At 40.3% G+C, this 21,067-nt stretch overlaps 1 protein-coding gene across 39 annotated transcripts in view; it reads right to left on the reverse strand.

Moving 5' to 3' along the window:
• The window catches only part of LOC119912904 (receptor-type tyrosine-protein phosphatase delta-like), a 371,622-nt gene that overhangs the window by 28,166 nt on the left and 322,389 nt on the right, over positions 1-21,067 (reverse strand). For 14 of the 39 annotated variants that reach the window (XM_038732142.1, XM_038732135.1, XM_038732138.1 and 11 more), the window contains 16 exons: positions 19,884-19,994; positions 18,132-18,143; positions 14,759-15,028; positions 13,143-13,724; positions 12,531-12,676; positions 11,592-11,736; positions 9,615-9,920; positions 8,540-8,733; positions 8,122-8,148; positions 7,555-7,672; positions 6,481-7,068; positions 5,946-6,046; positions 5,560-5,816; positions 4,219-4,312; positions 2,046-2,255; positions 765-925 (listed from right to left, as the gene is read on the reverse strand). In XM_038732142.1, coding sequence (XP_038588070.1) covers positions 765-925; positions 2,046-2,255; positions 4,219-4,312; positions 5,560-5,816; positions 5,946-6,046; positions 6,481-7,068; positions 7,555-7,672; positions 8,122-8,148; positions 8,540-8,733; positions 9,615-9,920; positions 11,592-11,736; positions 12,531-12,676; positions 13,143-13,724; positions 14,759-15,028; positions 18,132-18,143; positions 19,884-19,994 — 3,322 coding nt within the window. The remainder of the gene's footprint in view (positions 1-764; positions 926-2,045; positions 2,256-4,218; positions 4,313-5,559; positions 5,817-5,945; positions 6,047-6,480; positions 7,069-7,554; positions 7,673-8,121; positions 8,149-8,539; positions 8,734-9,614; positions 9,921-11,591; positions 11,737-12,530; positions 12,677-13,142; positions 13,725-14,758; positions 15,029-18,131; positions 18,144-19,883; positions 19,995-21,067) is intronic. The other 25 variants (XM_038732141.1, XM_038732156.1, XM_038732140.1 and 22 more) reach the window with 5 other exon arrangements.

Below are 21,067 nucleotides of genomic sequence, written 5' to 3' on the forward strand. Positions count from 1 at the left end.
GCTGGGATGCTTGCCCAGGCCCCAGGGCCCCTCTAAAGCTGCACACACATGCAGTGACATGCAGCAGATAGTCAAAGCGCTCCCTTCCTACGCTTGACTGATGAGCAGTGACAGCGTGGGGGCTCGCTACCACTAGGGGGTTTCAGACAAAAAAGGCTGTTTTGATTGCATGTGAAAAAGCACTACCGCATGTGTTTTCTACATTTTTGTGAGTGTGAGCGTGCGTCTGTGCGTGCAGGGGGGTTCTGTGTGAAGGATTGTGGGCGTCTGCATTTGATGGCAGCTTTGGTAGCTGTACGCTTGAATTTACTCATCTGAGAGTGTGTGTGTGTGTGTGTGTGTGTGTGTGTGTGTGTGTGTGTGTGTGTGTGTGTACTACTCAGTGGGGGTCATGGATAGTGCCTCAGGCTTTGAGCTAAAATCTTACATTTAATGTCTGCATTACAACATACTACTTTAATATTTGTACCTAGTAGTGTGTTGGCGTCATGAATGTTAAATATTGATTGTCATACATGAATGTTGAGTAGCTATACATGAATTTTAAATGTGCATTTACAAGTAATAATGTGGATGTAGTGTATATTTTTCCACCGTCCCCTTGCAGTGAATGTCTGCCAGCATTGCATGGACAGTATTTTTGCAAACTGTTAAGTTAGTTGTCCCTTCTGAGGTGGATTCCTGTGCATTTGCATCACTTGGTGGGAAAAAATAATTCTCTTTTCATTTCCTTCTATGTGCAGATTATCATTTAATAGCCTCACCTTTTGTAGAGGAGGATGGCAATGACGATGCATATGATGAAGACAACAGCTAGCACAGGGCCCACCACCCAAATGAGGCCTTCCTCCTCATCGATGATCGGCTGGGGGTCGATGTCGGCTGACACAACTGGGTCGGAGTAGGGGCTTGTGGCATACATGATCTGAGCCGGGGAAAAGCAAACCGCTGATCAATATTCTATCCTAGAAACTATTTAGGATTTCTTTTCCAGCCACCACATGCTACTTCTACATTTTGGACCTCATCCTGCTCCTCATTCCGTAATCGTACCTATCAGCTGCTGATTCTGAAAGATGTTTTCTTGCCAATGTATCGCATTGCCCCTTTGACATAAACATACGAACGTTACATCCAGAACTTTAAGCTGAGGGATAAAGTAGATCTAGACTTATTTGATGAGCTCGAGTTATTCAAAGCACTGCTGCAGGACTTCAATTAATTTACAGAGCATATCTAACAGGAGTCTGACAAAGACAGCATTAGCAACAATACAAATTAAAAGCCAATTCAAAGTTTTGCTGCGTAATTTCTGCTAAGCTGCAGTTTGACCAATCAAAGTTATCGTCAATATCTCTCCTATGCGGGAGCCTTGATTGAACTATTTCACATTCTAAGAGGAGATAAAAAAACAAGGTCTTGTGGGAAGAAAATATATGCTTCAGTGGGCAAATTAGAGATTTCCCTCCGTCCGTTATTATCGTTTTTGCTCTACCTGAACTCAGGGTTAGCGGAGAGAGTGTGTGGCAGCGCTATAGACCCTGCAGCTCATCAAATCCATCATCACGCCTGCAGCTGCCTAATCATGCGGCTTTCTGGTCTTCCATCCAGGCAGACACATGCACACATACACACTGGCTGCAGCAGCGGAGATAAGGTGGACCACACGTAGGACGCAATTAAAGAGGAGCCCTGTTATCGAGGTATTCTCGCGATCAGCTAAGGTCTTAAGGGGTTTCTCTCCCCCAAAGCAGCAAGGGTCAGCTTCTTGGGCCAGCAGCAGCTTTAAGTTTTTAAGTCAAAGCCTCACAAGGGCTCAGAATAACACATCTGACCAGAAGCAAACTCCGACCCCCCCGTCAAGATGCAGTGGATTTAACCCTCTCTGTTTATTAACATGTAAACTTTGTAACACAATGAACATGAGATCACTAGCATGCGATAACCCAGAGGCTAGCAAGCTCTTGTCTGAAGTTGAGCTCAAGTATAATGTGAGACACATATAAAAATACATGTAATAATATTAAAAGAGGGAGCCGACTTACATTTTCAGACATCTCCAGGACAGCAAGCACAAAGAAGATGTACTCCTGGCCATTCTGGAGTTGCTTGTTTTCAAAGTCCCCATAGAGCTTGCCATCTCCCAGGGTGAACTCTTTGGGCAGGTCTTTGAAGTAGGCAGCGATATAGGCTTTGGGTTCTGCCTGCCTCCGGAACCGAAGGCCTCTGCTCGTACGGTTTATCTCCTTCAGCAGCTACAGCGAGGAGTAAGAAGCAGACAGTTGATAACACAAAAGGGACACGTTCCAGCACACATCATAAAAACACATCTACACAAACCAAATCTGTTTGATCTCGATTTCTCTTCTGATTGCTGAGCTGAAAATGCTGATTGCGATAGGCAGAGCATTACAGAAAAGATCAATGACTTATTTCATCTGGGGTTTTTTTTATGCAAAAGATTGTGAAATTAAAAGATTGGGTGGATTTCCAGCATATAAAACGGTTGAGGATTATCCAACAGTGTCAACCAGTAAAAAAGAAAATAATCTGAATTCATTTCCAATTTACATATCTCGATTATGTTTTATTTTATACTATCCAGATGGCCAGATGTAGACAAATATAATCTGGGGAGACTTTTTGCTGGATGTGCTTACAACTTAATACAGTGTATTAATTATTGTGTATTTTATGTATCAGCCAGTGGCTTCAAACTATGTTTTCCCAATTATGACAAATCAAATCAAAAAATCAATAACTATATGTTATTGGAAGGGATTACCTCAAATCATCAACCACTTTAGTATTTTGAGGGAATTATTAGATATCAAAGCACTTTTTTTTTTCATTCGTACAACATTCAATATTCGTAGTGTTCCCGGGTAATTATTGTAATAATAATGGTAGGTTGAAAGAAACGCATCAAGTCTGCCCTTCATACACGTCTGTACCATCTGACTTTAAACTTCCAGTACAAAGCGTGGATGATAATTATGCTAATCAAGCCTGGCTAGTTGTTTGGGTGTCTGATTTCATATCTTTGATTTGTGTGCACGAATGAGTGTGTGTACGTGTGCGCGTTATGTGTGCCTGTCATTCACATTACAGTGTGTGCGCTCTCGTGTGTGCTCTGTTTTGGCTGTGGGCCTGTTGGTGCTGCACGATAATGTCTTCAATCATCTCTCCTGTCAACATGCCTAAATCTAGTTGCCCTTGGGAAAAGTTGTGAAAAGGTGAGTGCCAATATTGACAAACAAATAAATTCTGACAGAGGGGCGACTTTTGGACAATCGGTCAAGGCTACAGACATGGGCCTGTAGGCATGAGCTGTAAAGCCAATGCCAGATGAGACATGGTGTGTTTTCTTTTAGCCTCCTGGACATGTAATAATATATAATATATTGTGTTGTTTATACAATAGAAATAAATAATTTAAAAGCTCACAATTTCAAGCTATAAGTTGCCAGAGGATTTGATTCACAAACAAGAATCCTGGAATCCTAGAATTTCAAATTGTTATAACCTGAAGAAAAACTTTATCCGAAAGGTTCCATTTCTACACATTGCTAGAACAGAGACTGCAGTGCAGTGAAGCTGCAGTGAATGTGTAGAAGCATTAGCCTTCGATATTTGACACTGCATCTAAAGGAATACTGGAAATGTAATCACAGCTCACAAAACATAGTGATAAAAACTTTCAGTGCTTACACACTTAATCGTGCCTGCAGTGCACAGAAGCTCCTGAATCATCTCCACTGGCTAAATATAAAAGTTGTCAAGTGTTTTGTGCATACGCAGTAGCCTAGCTTTCCCTGGAATGAGAAGAGACGTGAAGGCCTGATGCAGCTCTTCAGGTAATTACCACAGACACAAAGAGGAGGAGGAGGAGGTGGGTATGGGGGTTGAGGTTTGCAGTGCACTTGATGGCTACTTCATGTTCTCATTTCCATATGAACAGTGCTCTCTGCAGCTATTTGCGTCAATCAGCAAGACTCATCCCCTGTTCCTCCTGCTCTCTCAACTGCCTCAGCTTATTTATTTTCCAGTTTTGAGAAAGGAAATGTGTGTTATGTGTGCACAGTTAAGTAGGCCACCGTATTAAGAAGCTGAGTACAACTGGATAATAGAAAAGTAACTGGAATTTTACATGTTGTATTTTTACTTTTCTTTCCTGGTAACCTGAGTCATTATAACAAGCTCATTCTTCGAACCTACCTCCTCCAAATTCATCTCATCGGGACTTTCCCAGGGCTTGAAAAACTTGCCAGTGCGCTGCTTCTTCAGAGGTACAACCACAATGTAATATCCCCTGGAAAATAAAACGGTAAAGCACAGTATATTAATATTCTAGACAAGGTTATAGCTCACTGCCACTTTTCAAAGACACCAGTTAACCAGTTGTGTTTGCAAGACAATAGTCACTGTTTCCTAGACGAACAGAACCTTTTTCTGCCACCAAGAACAAATACAGTATTGCCCCCCATGTCATCCTGTGCTAAGAGGATAGTCTGCTTATTGGAAACTGCATGATTATGCATCATAATTGAAAGTCTATAAGATTAGCAAGTTATGCAATTCTTTATCACTTGATTAGGACCATTTTCCTCTGTTTTCTATTTCATTTAAGAATGTTCAGAGAAGTCAGGCAATGTGGTTACACCTCACAGAGGCCTCCTGTGGGGTAATTAGGAGACCTCTGTGAACACAGAAAAGATACAGAATTAGAGGGATTTTCATCCCTTTATCAGGGTGGCAAGAGAGATAACGCCCTCTGCCAGAGTTTTCTGGGCTTCCTGGTTGGGCACAGCACTAGCTAGCGCTAGCCAGGAAGGCAGTGTGGCAGGCTAATGGGAACCTAATTAGCTTAAGCTCTGGCATGGGAGACAGTGGGCCAAGTGCATCCAGCAAGATCAAAAAATCCAAGATGGGTTTGAAGCCTCAGTCCACAATCGGATGTGCTCCTTGGCCTTCTGACAACCCTGGGCTTTGTTGAAAGGCTATAAGAGATTTTATAGGGCTTAGAGGAGTGCGCTTAAATGATTCGGGCTGCCTCTCTCGGTAATGACTGAGGTGAAGTGGATATTACACTGAAATGTAGGGATGAATATAAATGACTCTGTTTGGGAAGAATTACCCCTGACATATCAGCTATCAAGTTAACTTGCTTATTTCTGTTCACAATGCATCAGTAAGACAATCATCAGTAATATGGACATTAGCAGTGGACAGAAAGTCCCACTGCACCACAGTGATGTCTATACAAGTCACATATCCAACAAAAGAGACTTTTTTATAAAGTCAAATCATATTATGCTTGATGCAAGTTGGCAGTTACAAGTAGTGAATATCCAGAGACCGCTCTGCAGGTCGATGCATTGACTCGAAGGTAATTTTGAGAGATTGAAAGCTTTCAGCCTGCTGTGCTGTTAACCTATGTTACTCTATTTTTCAATGACGCAGCTGGTGAAAAAAGCACATTATAATCATCAACGTCTCGAGGACAGCCCTAATTACAACCAATTAGAAATAGAATTTAGTTGGATAACCTCCACTCACCTTACTCTCTCAGATGTCTGCACTGATGGTAGCTCCACAGTCACCATACCGTCTGAGTTGGTCTTGCCAATCAGGTAGGGTTTGGTGCGGAGGACGTCTGGGGCCGTCATGGTAGACACACGATGCTGCAGACCTCCGGCACTGTTGCCACGATTGGTCAGGAGGAAGGAGTACTGTGTCTCAGGTTGGAGACCCGTGATTAGCTTCTGTGTTAGCTTCCCATCCACCTCCACACTCTGCCCATTATCATAGAGGATCTGTATGCAAATGAGTTGATGTTGGCTGTGGTTCTGGATGTTGACTAAATATTTTTTTAGTTACTCATAGTAATATGTGGAGTAACTCAATGCATATAAAAATGTTATATTTATCTGGGCAGTGCTCACAGTGAAAGGTTGCGCTGGGTTGTAGGTGTCTGGGATTTCCCAGGTCAGCAACACTGACGTCTTCATGGCAGCTCTCACATGAAAATTTTTTGCAAACACTGCTAAAAGAAAGGGGGAGCAGGTGATTTAGACACAAAACATCCTTTTATATCTTTCTTCACCAATGGTCCCATACCAGTGCTTACCTGAGAATTTCTCCTTCAAAACCAGGCTGAAATGAGTACTACACTGAACTTAACACTGTCCTCTTACCTTCTTACCAACACCAACTCTTAAATTAATGACTGACCTTTGCTTGACTGACAAGACATGAAGAGACATACATACTTACTCCATGTGAATTTTTTAAACCATTCTTAGATTAGGGAGACTAAGGGTAGGGCACTATGTTAATACCAAAGCCCCCAGAGTCCATACTTTTCTCCCTCTGCCATTTGAGGCTTTCAGATGAAGCTGCTGTGGTTGGAAAGGGCTGCGCAGGGAAAGGTTGATTTTAAAAAGGAAAGGGCTAAAAGGGTTCAGGGACTGGTCCTACCTTGATCCAAAGGCTGTGTCCTGAATTGGACACTTGGGCTATATGGACCAGAGCCCTTGCTGGTGAAGGCACACATTTTAATATCATAAGTGGTATCTGCCTTAAGGCCATCCAGGATGACTGTTGATTCCGGGGCGGTGATGAAGAGTTCTGAGGGACTGCGTGGGCTGTTGATGTCCTTATACTGCAGAGCATATTTCACTATTTGGCCATTTCGCTCTGCCAGCAAAACAGGTTGCCAGCTAACCTGAATCGTGGAGGTGGTGGCACCCTCTGCTGTAATGCCCTGAGGGTAGCCGCTTGGGACATCCTCATTTGTGGACACTTCTTTGACTGTCTCTTCACCAAAGCCCACTTTGTTGCGCGCTGAAAGGCGGAAAGTGTATGAGGCTCCCTTGTGGATCTCTTTGGTAGTGTAGTGGTTCTCCCGCTCAGGGAACTCAATGACAGTCAGTGGATCCACATCTTTGCGGCCAAAACGGAGGCGATAGCCTTGCAGGGGACCATGGGTTAATGCTGGAGGATGCCACTGGAGGAGAGCAGTGCCCATGTTGGTTGTACTGACCATTAGCCGAGGTTTATCAGGGACTAAGACAGCACCAATGGAGAGAAGGAAAACTTGTTATAAATATGCAGAACAATATTTCCATCTCATCATATTTTTAGTAGGCATGCATTCAGTATCAGTCTATCTACTGTCTGTCTGTGTGTACAACTAGTACTTTTACTGTGGCATAACACTGTCAAAGAGTTGAGTAAAAGAGCTGAACTTTGGTGTCCTGTTTTGTTCTTGTCTTTCTTTTACTCTCTCTACATTTTCCATTATTTTCCAAATTCCCTTCAGCATTGCCTGTCACACTAGTGGGGAAGAGTCATTGCAATAAATGAGACAGCAATTAGCTGCATTCACAGGTTACACTCTCGATGGCAAGACTATTTGCTTTGTGCTGTGCTCCATAAATGGCTGCAGTTTCACAGCATTAAAGAGAAAAAGAGAAGATATAAAGAAAAGTATCTGAAAAGTATATCGGCAGAGAACCACAGGAGATCAGTCAGCAGTGGCGGTTAAGTTACCTGCGCCAGTGGTGGTGATCAGTTTGGGCTTGCTGCGTGCACCATCGCCCTTTGTCGTATAGGCTGCAACAGTCACTGAATATGTGGTCTCAGCTTGCAGCTCTGTGATGATCATTTCCTGTAAAGATGCGGGACTTTAGTTGCACAACACTTATTGACTGATTTGCAGATATAAGCAAGTAGAGACACAAAAGTGTGATGTGATGTCAGCATAATCATCACAAAGGACACATTCTCTCAGCAAAAACTGAGGCATGCTTCACTGGAAAAGGATAGTATTAATAAGCTTTGGTAAATGAATAACTTTAGTTATAAGAGTATGTTTCTTTGTAACAAAATAACTTGGTCAGTAAACATTAATAGAATTCAAGTTTACTTTGAATTTCCTCTGAACAAAATGTCAGTCAAGGATTCCAACTGCAGTTTTTAGGGTAAATATCTTAAGAAGTGGAAATAGCCACAACCTAATGTTTAAATCCAGGTCTTGAACACCGAATGTACAAAAGAGACATGCCATTCATGCAGGGGAAAAACAAGATTGCAGTTTCTTCAAGTTTAACTACTCACATGTTCGGTTGAATCACCATATTCCCACTGATTATAATATAAGAATATGGAGAGAAAAGAGACAACAAATGAGGCCAGGTACAGACACTAGTCACTGGTGAGAACATATACACACACAGTTTGTCTGCAGCCACCAAATACATTTGTTTGTTGATGCAAATAATTACAGTAAAAGTAGCAATATTCATATAAAGACTTGCGCAGATAAAAGTGTGCCCAACTTCTGTATCCCACACACTTGTAATTATTGACAATTGGTTAAATAGTCACTACTTTATTCAGTTCAGTTATTGTATAACATTATGAAAATTAGCTTGTTTTCAAATTACAGGCTTTGCTGTGGCACATGTAAAGGGGAGAGAGAAAGCCATAATATGTGTCTGAGAGATGAGGTGGCTGGCTGACGAGGGTGTTGTACCTGGGCATCATCAATCAGGATGTCCTTGATGACTGGCTGTCCTGTGGGCTCCCCATTAACCATCCTGACATAGTGCACCTGGTATCCTCGGATCTGACCGTGCTGCTTGTTGGACATCGGTGGAAGCCAGATCACTTTAATTGATGAGGAGTTGACAGCCTCCACCTCAACTTTACGAGGTGGCCCACTAGGAACTGGAGGAACACCATGGGATAGAAGAAAAAAGGTCAAAATTATAGCGCACCCCTTCACCCTCTCTTTTTAATCTTGCCCAAAAGCTGGAGCGCAAAATGCTGCAGTGACAAAAAAATCACAAAAGTGCAGCAAACTGCAATAAGCACTGCATGACATCAATATTTCAACAATGGTAAGGGGAAAAAAACAACAGCAAAAACAGGTCTGACAACTGACCTAATCTTGAAACATTAAAAATGGGTAGAGTGGATTTTTAAAACATGGAATAAAAATGTGTTTTGCCAAAATAGAAAAGTGGAGCCAAAGGGTGGCTTCAAGTATTTCAAATGCTTGAAGCACTACAAGAATTTTGGCTATGGAGCAAGGAAAAATGAATAAAAAATGACTATCACATGAGGAGAGAAAAAATATAAAAAAATGGCCTTCAAAAAAAATTCTTCCACCTTTTGTTGTTCCCACTGTCCAGAACTTGTCCTTTTGCCAAGTTCCTTTAAAAAAAAGCGAGTTGTATAAAAATGCTGCCATTCAAAAACAGTGCAGAGAATATTTCAAAGTTTCAAAAATGACAGTTGGGACTGGAAGTTGGAGGCCTGCAGCTGAAAATGCCATACCATGTGTTGAAATTGAGCAGCATAGGGGGGAAAAAGCCAAAAAAAGGTGCTTTCACAAAGTGAGTCACAGTTTGTTTAGGTAAAAAAAAGTGCGTAGTCCAAAATGGGGCAAAAGTATGAAGTGGCGACAGTTGTATTAGAAGCAGGCAGAGGGGGTAGAGAAGAAGAAGGAATTGTAGATATAGGCAAGATTTGTTAGTATTTGACGGGGTAGGTTAAGTGGGATACACTGGATCTGCAGCTGGGGCTTTGCTTTAGCAAACACATACCATCTTCCTCTGTGCGGATGAGCTCTGGCAGGCTTTCTGGTCCTGCTCCAACATCTGTATGAGCAGTGACTGTCACGCGGTACTCTGTCCATTTTTCCAAGTTTTTCAAAAGGTACTGGGAGCTTTCCGGTGGAATGCTGGAGATCTGACGAGTAGTAGTATCCTTCCCTTCAGTCGCCGTATATTGGATGGTGTATTGTGTTATGATCCCATTTTGTAGTTCCACTGGGGGTGGCCGCCAACTTACCAGGATATTGGTGGAGCTGGGGCTAGAGCACTTGACTTCTTCAGGTGGGCCAGAGGGTTCTGGTTGGTGGGTTGGATTTGGTGCAGGTTTTTTTTTTTTGTGTGTGGTTTGGTTTGGTCAGGCCGTTCATTGAATTTTTGTTTTAAAGGAGTTTGAGGTTTTGTTTTGATTGGGATGATGATGGCAGAATTGACCAAACAAAATGGGAAAAAAAGAAGAGGGAAAAAAATGACACAAAATGAGGAAAAAAGCACAAGGACTTATGTGGGTAAATAAAAAGCATTTTAAATCAATGAAACATCACAAATAAAGACAAAGCAAAAGGCAAAGACAACATAAAAGTGTACACACTGATGATCAATGGAAGGTGTTGATTGGAAAAATGACAGCTTTAGCATATGTAACCTACCTTTTTGTCATGAAAAATAAATTATAAAAACAAAGGGTACAAAAACCATATATCCTGATATACTATTAGACTATTTCTTAGAACCTGATAATGTTAGACCCTAAAGTTCAAAGAACTTCATAAATAATTTAAGGTAAACCATTCCAAAATAAATGTAGTAATAACTAAGACAAATTTGGCAAGCAGTTACCATCAATCCAAAAACATAAAGGTTGATGCTTTAACTAGTTTAAAATAGAAAAAAAAAATGTTGTATTTGTCACCAACCTTTCCGAAGCCTGTTGGTTTGTGGTAAAAGCCTGATTGTACAACAGAGAACTTCCCAAGGAGACATGACTGATTTATTAGATTCTGATAACATTGGCATGCATGTCTTAATTAACATCATCATTTACCTCAGAACATACATCTGGGCAGAGTTTGAACTTCTGAGCTTTTATACCCACCTGATCTCTGCCCTTGTCTTTCAGAGACCTCAGATTTATTTTAGACATGCAAAGTCAAATACAGTTTAGTGTTTTCTCACTTACGGTTTAAGGGGAATTCTCTGACGGGTAATCAAATTAGGTAAATTGTGCTGGATTTATATTAATTAGGAAATACACAACAAGAGTGCAATTTTTCAATTCCGACCTGTTTCATAAATCTGAGGTCTTTATGGTGGAAATGTTCCTATCTACAGAGACAATACTTGCTTTGAGCTTTCTATGATATTTTTACTCCAACTTTCTTGATTCTAATTTGAATTTAGTATAAATGTCGATACAAAAAATGGGGAAATCCCTTTGACGTCCAGAAGTGGTTCTTGGCAATTTAGCTACACAGAAAGCTCAGTCTCAAAAATTCTCTATTCTCTTATTTTTGGCCGACATGCAATGTCAAGAGACAAGGCTTCCTAAAATGCCCTTTCACTGTTTAAAAACAGCTGGGTAACGCAGATGTGGGCATTCATTTAAAAAATTCAAGGTTTTATCATTCATTTAATTCAAGACTGTTTTTGCACATCAAAGGTGCAGGGGGGTAGTTTTTGTAACCTTGTCTCCTGGCTTCACAGGAAAGCCTGGGTACACTGTCCATGCAACCTTTTCAAAGTGAATCCTGCATGGTCAGGTAGCCTTCATAACACTTCTTTACTATTTCAAATGTTTACATCTTTTCAAATGCATGAACCCTTTTAAAAGAAAAAATCTTATTCGCTTTATCTAGGGGTTTTTTGTTGTCACTTTTTGGATTTTGCAGCACACGCAAAATTTGGAATGCATTTGAAAATGTGTTCCTTCCCAAATATTCTAACTCTTGTCAGATAAGGAAGAAGACCTACGTGTCTGTGGGGTTTCAGCAGAGATCTCATTGGTGTAAGCCCCAACTCCGTGTTTACTACGGGCAGCCAGCCGGAAAGTATAAGTAGTGAAGGGCTTCAAGTCCTTCAGCAGGTATGTTGTTGTCGGCTCAAAGCTGATACGTTTCTGTGAAGAAAGTTTCATATTGTCAGTTTTTTAAATAACAACGGGGAGTTCCAAATCAAAAAGGAATATAAGCATGCTGCCTTTCCTGATATGAAAATAACATTTGAGGGTGTCGGAGTTTGCTGCCAGGATTAAAACAAACATGTTAACTTATATAAATGTTTTATATAAATGCACTCAGTTTGATACACTTTATGGTGATTGATCAAATTACATTGTAAACACCATTCTTCTAATGCTCTTGCAAAGTAAAAAAACAAAACAAAATGCTGCAACCCTTCACATTTCACAATTGTTCGTATGAACTGCTCCTGGTTTTACAAACAACAATTATGCAGTCATATGGCTGTATTTTTTAGAGGTATGTATTATGGTGTAACAAAATCATTGATTATTATGCATTTTAACTAATTACCATAAATATTGTTCATTGTAATATTTAAACCACACTGGACTTGTAAATTACACCATGTTTTATATATACAGTACATATACCAATTTCATTTTATTTTCCTTATATTTGGTATCATGTATATACATGAGAATTCCAAAATAAATTCAAATAGATCAACTTAATCCTACAAGTCTGGTAATTAGTGTTAATAGCTATTGGTATTAATATAGAAGGGAAGCACAGCATTTATTTTTACAATTTCATTATACTGCGTTATTAATATTATAAAAATGCAGGATTGCATAACACAATCAAACTACTTCTCAATAATATGGCATTTGTTATTACAGACTTTTAATCTAACAGGTTTCCAACACAGCTCAAATCAGGGAAGAATTACCTCCTCTTTGTCGTCCCTCTTCCTGTACATAAGTTCGTATCCTGTGATTTGATTTTCCTGTCCAGTCTGTGCCGGGGCGATCCATGAAAGTAAAATACTTGTTTCTGATTTGGCCTCGCCTTTGAAGTCCGTCGGTTGGGAGGGAACTGCAGTTGGAAACGAGAAGATGAATTCATTACTCTCCACGTCTTGCGCTTGTCATTATCATTATAGTCATTCACGCACTTTGTGGTAAGAGTTATTGCAATGAGCCACATTGGATTTCAGGAGATGTGGTTGTTTCAGCCGGATTAGTGCAGTGCAGACACACACAGTACATGGTTACTTAATGCAAAAAAAAGAAGAAAAAAAAGAAAGCAGTAAACAACAAGGCATTTGAATTTCTTTTTCTTGGTCTCATACAAAACTATTTTTTCCATGTGAGAAAGCCAATCGAAGTTTATGTGTGTGTTTATGGCTCTGGTTAACAACTGTAACCCTCTAATGAGGATTGGGGACTAAAGAAATGTAGCTTGAAAAATGTTTGTGACACATTGTGGAGCATGAACATTTGCAAAACTTTGAATTTGTCCAATTGTGGATTCTCTAACAACAAAAGCGAACCATGCTCACCTCCTGTCTTAGCGATGATTTGAAGGTCTGGAGAAAGAGGTCCATCACCTACTGAGGTGTAGGCCAAAACCTTGATGTAGTAGGTCTTATTGGGGATGAGGTTCTGGATGGTGACAAAGTTAGACCCCCGAACAATCTGCTTCTCCCAGAGGTTGACGTGCTGGGTGGAATCCATAGTGTAGTACACTCGGTAGCCCATGATCTGCCCGTTAGCCTCCTCTGGTTCATCCCAGTGGATGACAGCTGTTGTGGTGCTAAGCATGTGACCTCTGACCTGCCTTGGTGCCGTGCTGGGTGCCTGCTCAGCAGTTTTGGCTTCGATGCTTTCACTGGGGGGCCCTCGCCCGATGTTGTTCACCGCCACCACCCGGAACTCGTAGTCCGAGTACGGGCTGAGGCCTCCCACGCTGTACCGAGTGGTGGCTACGCCATCAATCTCTTTGTACGAGTCCTCTGAGTACTTGGACTTGTGTTGGATGATGTAGTAGGACACTGGTTCAGGATTGCCAGAGTCCCAAGTCAATGTTATGCTGGTGGCTGTGCGCTCTGTCACCACGGGAATGCCAGGAGCCTTGGGCAATGCTGTGATGATAATTATTACATAAATATTAACAAAAATGCAAAATATACAGCAAACATTACAAAGTTATACCTCTGTAGACTCATTTATTTTTTATGTTGTAAGCCATAGAGACTTTATTTTAATTTGTAGATGGATTAATTATATTCATTACATTCATTAACCAGCCCATTGCACTTGGTACTGATGATATACAGTATCTGGAGTCATAAGAGTACTTTCTGTTTAGTGGGTGGATAGTCTTAGTATAATTTCACTGTACTAGTTTACATAAAAAAAAAAAAAAAGAAGTTGTGTAACGTGTGACATTAAAGGCTTGCATACCCCCTGTTCAGCAGCTGAGAGTACTGTTGTCGTTAATCTCAGATTTCTCTGTGTTTATCAGTTTAATAATTTAACAGGTAAATTTATTGCTTTAATTCCCCACACCGTGGCACATTGCAAAAGATTTCAGGGCAATATATTGTCTTTATATGCCATCTGAAGTGTGCTTCTGGGGGAGCTTGCTGCCAGACTGTTATATTGTGACTAATATCTCTATGTTATGTCTAGGAAAAACAAAGCTGAGTGTGCGTACATGAGTCTGTCCCTTGTGTGCACGTGAACGGGGCGACACCAGTCTAGGTTATCTTTCTGGAACGCTGCAGTGTAGATATGATTACACTCAGATAAGTACCATGCCTACAGAGGACACCAAACAATACTCACCATGTTTCACGCCCCCCTCCTCCCCCTACCTCTTGCTAACAGAAATGGTGAGCTTGTGGCTCTGTAGCTCTCCAGCTGAGAGATAAACACTTCACTATATTCTCAATCTGGCATCTAATGCATTGAGGCTGGTGCCAGGGCTTGTCTAAAGCTTTAAGGAATCCTCCACAGATGACTTATCGTGGCAGGGAGAGGTAAATAACTTTTTTTAAAGCACTGCCAGTGGTCTCTGCTTGGAGAGTTCACTCCTAACATAAACTAGCTGAAACATTTTGTGAAAATTGCTATAAGTGAGAATAAAACTCATAAAAAAAAGAAGCAGCTTTACCTTTCACCGTTATCTGCGCCACAGCCTCTATCACCCCCAGGGTTGACATGGCCACACAGGTGTAGTTGGCTGACTGCCGGACGTCTGTAAGCTCTAAGACGTTCCGTCCAATGGGCATGTCGTCCTCTGGCGTAAGGTCTTCTGCACCCAGCATCCACTTGACATATGGCATGGGAGAGCCCACTGCCACACATGTGATATTGACACTGCCGCCAGGCATGATCTCATTGTCTGTAGGTGGAATGGAGAATCGTGGCGGCACCCGGCGCACTGAAAAAGACAAAACATGGTGTCAACACCCAGCAGAAAATGGAACAACAGAATACCTTTTTATAGAAGTGTTCTCTTCAAATGTGGCCAAAAAGAAAACATTTACACATTTTAAAATAAGAACATTAGCATAATTTTAAACTGTAGCAAAAAATAAAATCTGTTTCCGTATAAATAATTTATGATTATTTGATGAAGGTTAAGAAAACACATTTATAAACACATTTGATCCAAGACTAAGAGATTTCAATGGTGAATGGGTTAACACCAACATGAGCGCCATGCACAAAATACTGTATCACCATCGGTACAGATATACAGAACCGCACAGATTGCTGGAGAGTCGACAGCGCTCCACAGTTGTATGCAAAGAAACAACTTTCAGGCTGCGTACTTCCAGCTGATGTGAGATAATGTGCCGCGTCACATTCTCACATCACACAGACATAGATAATACTCCAGAGAAGTCGCAAACGAATTAAAAGGGGAATGGGTGTTTTCCTGTGCTTTTCAGGCCCAGTTCAAGGTAGAAGCTAGTGCTGTCAAATGCATGCATTCATACTTTGGATTAATTTAAGAGTGATAAGACACCCTAAACATATTTCCCTGCCCTGCCTTTTGACCCTTTGGCTACTATAGAGAAACACTCACAAGGCTAAGCTACACTCCTGCAGTACCTACCTACAAACATGCAAGATAAACAATGCCATTAAGGCGCATTAAAAAGTTAAACTTTTAAGAGGAGCTTTAAACTTTAGAGCTTAGAGGATAAAAGTAAAGTTATACATTTTTAGGCTGGTGGCTTCAATGACGAATGACAGATCTTAGGCTTATCACAAGAGCGCCAATTGTTCTGGGGCTCAAAGCACTATCGTGTCTGGCCACACTACATTCTGTGATTGTATAAATCAGTCCATGCCTGTGAATGAATCAAACTCAAGAACATTAACTGATGCTAATTGAAATTATTTTAACAGGACTGCAGGCTTTTCAGTACAGTTTAGGATGAAGGGCTGAAAAAAGGTTATTCAGATTGTTCTGATATTCAACTTTCAACAAACTTTTACACGTGTCACAAGTCAGGAAGCAGAAAACTGCAACTAGAGCAATTAGTTATGTGGTACACTTGTTTCTTTCTGCCGAATTTAGTTTACCGGGGCATTTTGTTATACAAGATTAAATATGACTGTAATTTCACAATATAAACAAGTGTGATTTTCAATAATCATGAGTAACTACAGCAATGTTGATACTAATCTGGATAAAGAAATCATATCATATCATTTGACAGCTCTAGTGGATATACATTCCAAACGATAGTCTCAAAAACAACCAAAAAAGGCAAAACTTTAAAAAAGGAAATGTTACACTTGTAACTGAACTTAAATGTATAGCATCCATAATGCACACGTCGACTTCAAGGCCTTTTGGAGGAGAGCGAGAGTCCGTCATGCATACAAGAACAAGACTTGACTTTGTGAGGCAACCACATAAGGGAGTCAAGGGGGAAGAGGGCTGCAGGGGCAAAATAAGTAGTAACAGGGTCAGAAGGAAGCAGTGGTATCACACAGTGTAAATGGAAAGGTTCAGCGGACAGTGTGAAATTGCTGTAAATGTGGCTAGCACAAGCTAAGGGTCCTGGGAGAAATAAGGAACAACTTAGAGAAGGAGGTAACAACATTTTAGGACAAAGGGTAAATAAATGGACAGAACAAGAAAAAGCAAGACTACGCATCACTTGTCCTCTGGTTTCACTTGTGATGACTTGTATACAAACAGATATAAGTACAGATGATGGGAATAACTAAGGGGCTTATGCATAAGGGAAACAGACAGGGCCACCAGGTATTGTTATAAAACATCTGGGAAGGACTGAAATTAAAAGCAAAGTCAGTGCTACTGCTCATGGTGGTCGAAATAGATTACTGTTAGCTTGGCTTGGATACCTCATTAAATTCTTTAGTGAACCTTGAAGAAAACCGTTAAGGAATGTGTCACTTTTAAATGTCTACTTGTATTTATTGCCAGTTAATTGACCCTGCTTTGTAAACAGCCTCTATAGTAGTTCCTGTGACTCTAAGCTAGTTATATGCACAGGTATTGGCTATATTTGTCTGCCACGTAGGCACGCGCTTCCTGCCTGCTACTAATTCACAAAGCCCATTCTGTTGAGCAGACTGCAGCTCTCCGGAGAGGAAAACTAGAGGAACTGCTTGCATTATTAAATACAACGTTTCTCTCTCTCAATATTTAATTAATATCCAATTGGATCACGCTCCCCACAGACATAATATCATCCTGCTCATTTGAATATCATTACATTTGTCAAGTCTTGTGGATAACGCTCTAAATACATCATTCTTTCATGACTGCCTGCGCAGAAACATCCTCGTCAGAGGAAGTGTATAATCTCTAAGGGTGAGGTTGTTTATACAGCTTGGCGCTTGACTTTACTGCCAATTACAACACAGAATGGATTTTGCTTTAACATACTTTTGTCTCCGAGAAACTTCAATTCGAGAGAGCACCACAGGGAAAATTTGACTATAGTGATGCTTAAATGTGTCTATGGAGAGAAAGATTCAGTGCTCATGTGGTGCAGCACTGCGTCTATGTAGAAGCAGCTATTAGTTTTAGGAGCCCACAGAAATCAAGGACATTGTTCCTGTTATTTATTATTAAAATATAATTTTTTTTATTAATAACATTTTAGTCATTTCTTAAATTTTCACTTCGCAATGCTTGTTAGTGATTGGGGGATCCAAGCAGGAACACTGACAGGGTAAGGGTTAGGGCAAGGGCTGGGGAAAGGAGAGTACTAGCTCAAGCATTAAGAGGTGACCATGCAAATAGACCGTCAGACAGATGCAAATATCGTCCCCACCCCGCCTCAAAGATGCAAACATGCACCACCTGTTCAAACATTCTGACAAGGACCGGGGGCATTCTCAATGGGAACATGAACATTGAATGTGTGACAAAGATAGCAATAATCTCAATAGAAGTAAAAATAAAAATAAAAAATTGAGAAAAATCTTTTTGTGGCAAACAAATGAATTTATTTCTGTTTTGTGTTGTGTTCAAAAAGTAAAAACACACCAACCTTCTCGCAGCTCTGAGGGATGTAGGGAATTTGATGCAGAACAAAATGAAATAAGGAAAGGAGAAAAACAAGGGAAACACAGAGAGTAAAAAGGCCATGTTTTAGGTGGTCAAATGCTACTTAAACAATTCGAAGGACCTTTTGTCTCTAAGGTGCAGGGAGCCCCTTGAATCTCCCTGGCACCCAGATTACGAAACGTTTAACCTGTCTGACCTAGAACATTTTGTATAAGAAATAATATTTACTTTTAACACAAATTATGCCCAAGCCATGTGGTTAGCTTATAATGACAATAATATTTTATGTATTTTGCTTTATTATATATTATGTATAATGTTACTTGGGAACTGGTTGCTAATTGATATTTGCAAAAGCTAACCATAGGACTGAAGAGCATTGTAAAATGTATATGAAAATTACAAAAATAATGGATACAAATATATCTATCTCCTACACATGTATGTATTTATAAAGAATTTTATTAAAGGTGGGGTTTGCGATTCTAATCCAATACACAAATTCAGTGAATATCTCCTCACGGTCCGCTTTCTGTTCTGTGTGTGCGCTAAAAAAAAATTCTGTTTGTACTCAGCCATGGGAAACAAAAAAAGTGGCCCAGACAGAGCCACACAACACTATTCCAGCTATGATTTGTGTGTCAGGTCACGTTAAATGACTTGCCCACAGACATTCAGCTTACTTTCTAGATGTGCAGTTGTGAAGTTAGCTATTGTAGCGGGGGGGTTGTGAGAATGGCTGTCTCGTCCTCTCTGGATGTTAGCTTAGTAGCAGCAACTATAGCGACAGTTTGCTAACTGACAACTAAGCTAACGTTAGTTACAATACTTGCTGCGACGCTGTTTGCTCTATATCATGGTATTTGTCCTGGTAATCCAGAATCGCATGCCCCACCTTTAAGACAATACTTGACAATACTGGAAGAGTAACAGTGGGTTTTGTACATAAAAGCAAATGAAGCATTGACCGCTGTGTGCAAGTAAAAGTGAGAAGCAGTAACAACAGTTGCACAAATGCATCAAATAGTTTAAGCTTAAAAGAGTGAAAGATCACCGCCTCTGTGAAAAGATTACTGAAAGCAAGCCACTGCTGCTACTCCACCTGTATTTTTTTGTATTTGCTGAAATCTTTGAGCTACTGTATATATTTCTAATACTGTGTAGCAAACATATGTGACTACGTTTTTACAAGCTAATTTTACATATGGAGTAGGACACTGAAATGCCCTCTATATTAAAACATCTTTATATCAGTTTTAAACCTGAACTTTTTTTATAGTCAGAAACAAGTAGTGAGATTGAAAGTGCCCTTCCAATGTTGATCAGTTGGGAGAAAAATAGGAGGCCAGAAAGGATCTGTTCACTGCTGGGGAAAGAGTTGGGACTGATGGAGGAGGGCCGTCCACCCTTTAGGTTTGAAAGGCAATTAGTAGATATACACAGCAAGCAGCCTAGTCATTGGTGTTAGACTTAGGATAATCAACATAAAGGACCAGAAACACATAACAGAGCAGATACTGTAGGTTCAAATCAGTGCAGGTAAGTCAAGTGCAAAAAACCCCAAAAAGAACCCATACCATCAAAAGCAAAGCATACTTACGCCATACTTCGCCTCACAGGACATGGCCCCTGCAGACTTTATTGGCTGATTTAAAGATTCCTCATGAATTTTAAAAAGAAAGTTAATATAATGTTTGATAGAAGCATGCCAGGGCTTTTGACATGTGTTTCCTACCTCTGACATATAGATTTGCAGGGGCAGAGTAGCGGGTTCCATCGTTGTTGGTTGCCACACATTCATACTTCCCCTGGTCAGACTCTTCGCTCTGCTCTATCTGGAGGGCTCCTGGTTGGGAATAGCAAACGGGGTAGTGGAGTATGTTTGGTTAAAATGATGTCATTTGCCTGGAGTTCACAAGCAAAAAGAAAAAAGAAAAGAACTAGTTTGACCTCAAAGAGGCCAACATCAGCCACCTTCATTTATAGTTTTGCTTTGTCCTTTTAAGCAGTTGGACAGTTTGAGGAAAGTCATAATTAAACAATATCCAGTAAACTGAATGAATGCCCTACATTCTTGGATCTGCTACTATCAACTCCATATTTTAAAGTTTATGCCCCATCATTATCACAGCCTGATCCACTGGCGGAGGTAAAATGGCGGCTGTGTTATCCTATTATAGGTGAGGTATAGTTGCAAATGGTAACCATGCAAGACATTGCAATTTATTGTTCCTCTTAACAGGTCTAAAGTAACAGCAAGGGAAAAGAAAGTAACACTTTGTCAAACAAAACCAAAAGAAAAGCACCTAGGTTCTCTTCTATCTATAATACATTTTACCTCGTTGATGACTTCTTTAGAGAAAAGGCCTGTTTACTTGCAAGGCTATAGGGTCATCCTAGCGCCAATGCCAAAAAATGTCAAAATTTCACTTTGAAGAATAGGGGCAAGCCCTTCAATATACAACATGTCACTGGACTGGTCAATATGGGGATGAGTGATACTGCTTTGGGGAAACATGGATCAAACAAAAGAGGTTTACAGTATAAGAAAGCAGCATAACAAGGGAGGACAATTGAAAGAAAGAAATTTAGGTATGAATTTTAGCATATTCAATCACAGATCAGCTGTAACATTCACCTAACTGAATAATTTGGGACTTCATCTAGGTGAAGTAACTTTCAAAAAATGCAGCCCGTACAAAAAATTGAAAAATGCTGCTGCTCATATATGTGGAAAAATGTTAATTTAAGTACTATGTAAGGCAAAACCAACATATAACCCTCTGTAACAAAAGTTTTTTGACATGCAAATCTTGGCAAGAAATGTATGTCGGCACAACTTACAACCTTCTGACAACCCTTAGCTGAAAAATAAAATGCAATTGTATTAGAAGACAAAATTCAAAATATCGGCTTAAG

This window comes from Micropterus salmoides, unplaced genomic scaffold, assembly GCF_014851395.1.
Source record: "Micropterus salmoides isolate LMB-PRFRI ecotype aquatic unplaced genomic scaffold, ASM1485139v1 Ms_hic_scaffold_2, whole genome shotgun sequence".
In the NCBI taxonomy this organism is placed as follows: domain Eukaryota; kingdom Metazoa; phylum Chordata; class Actinopteri; order Centrarchiformes; family Centrarchidae; genus Micropterus; species Micropterus salmoides.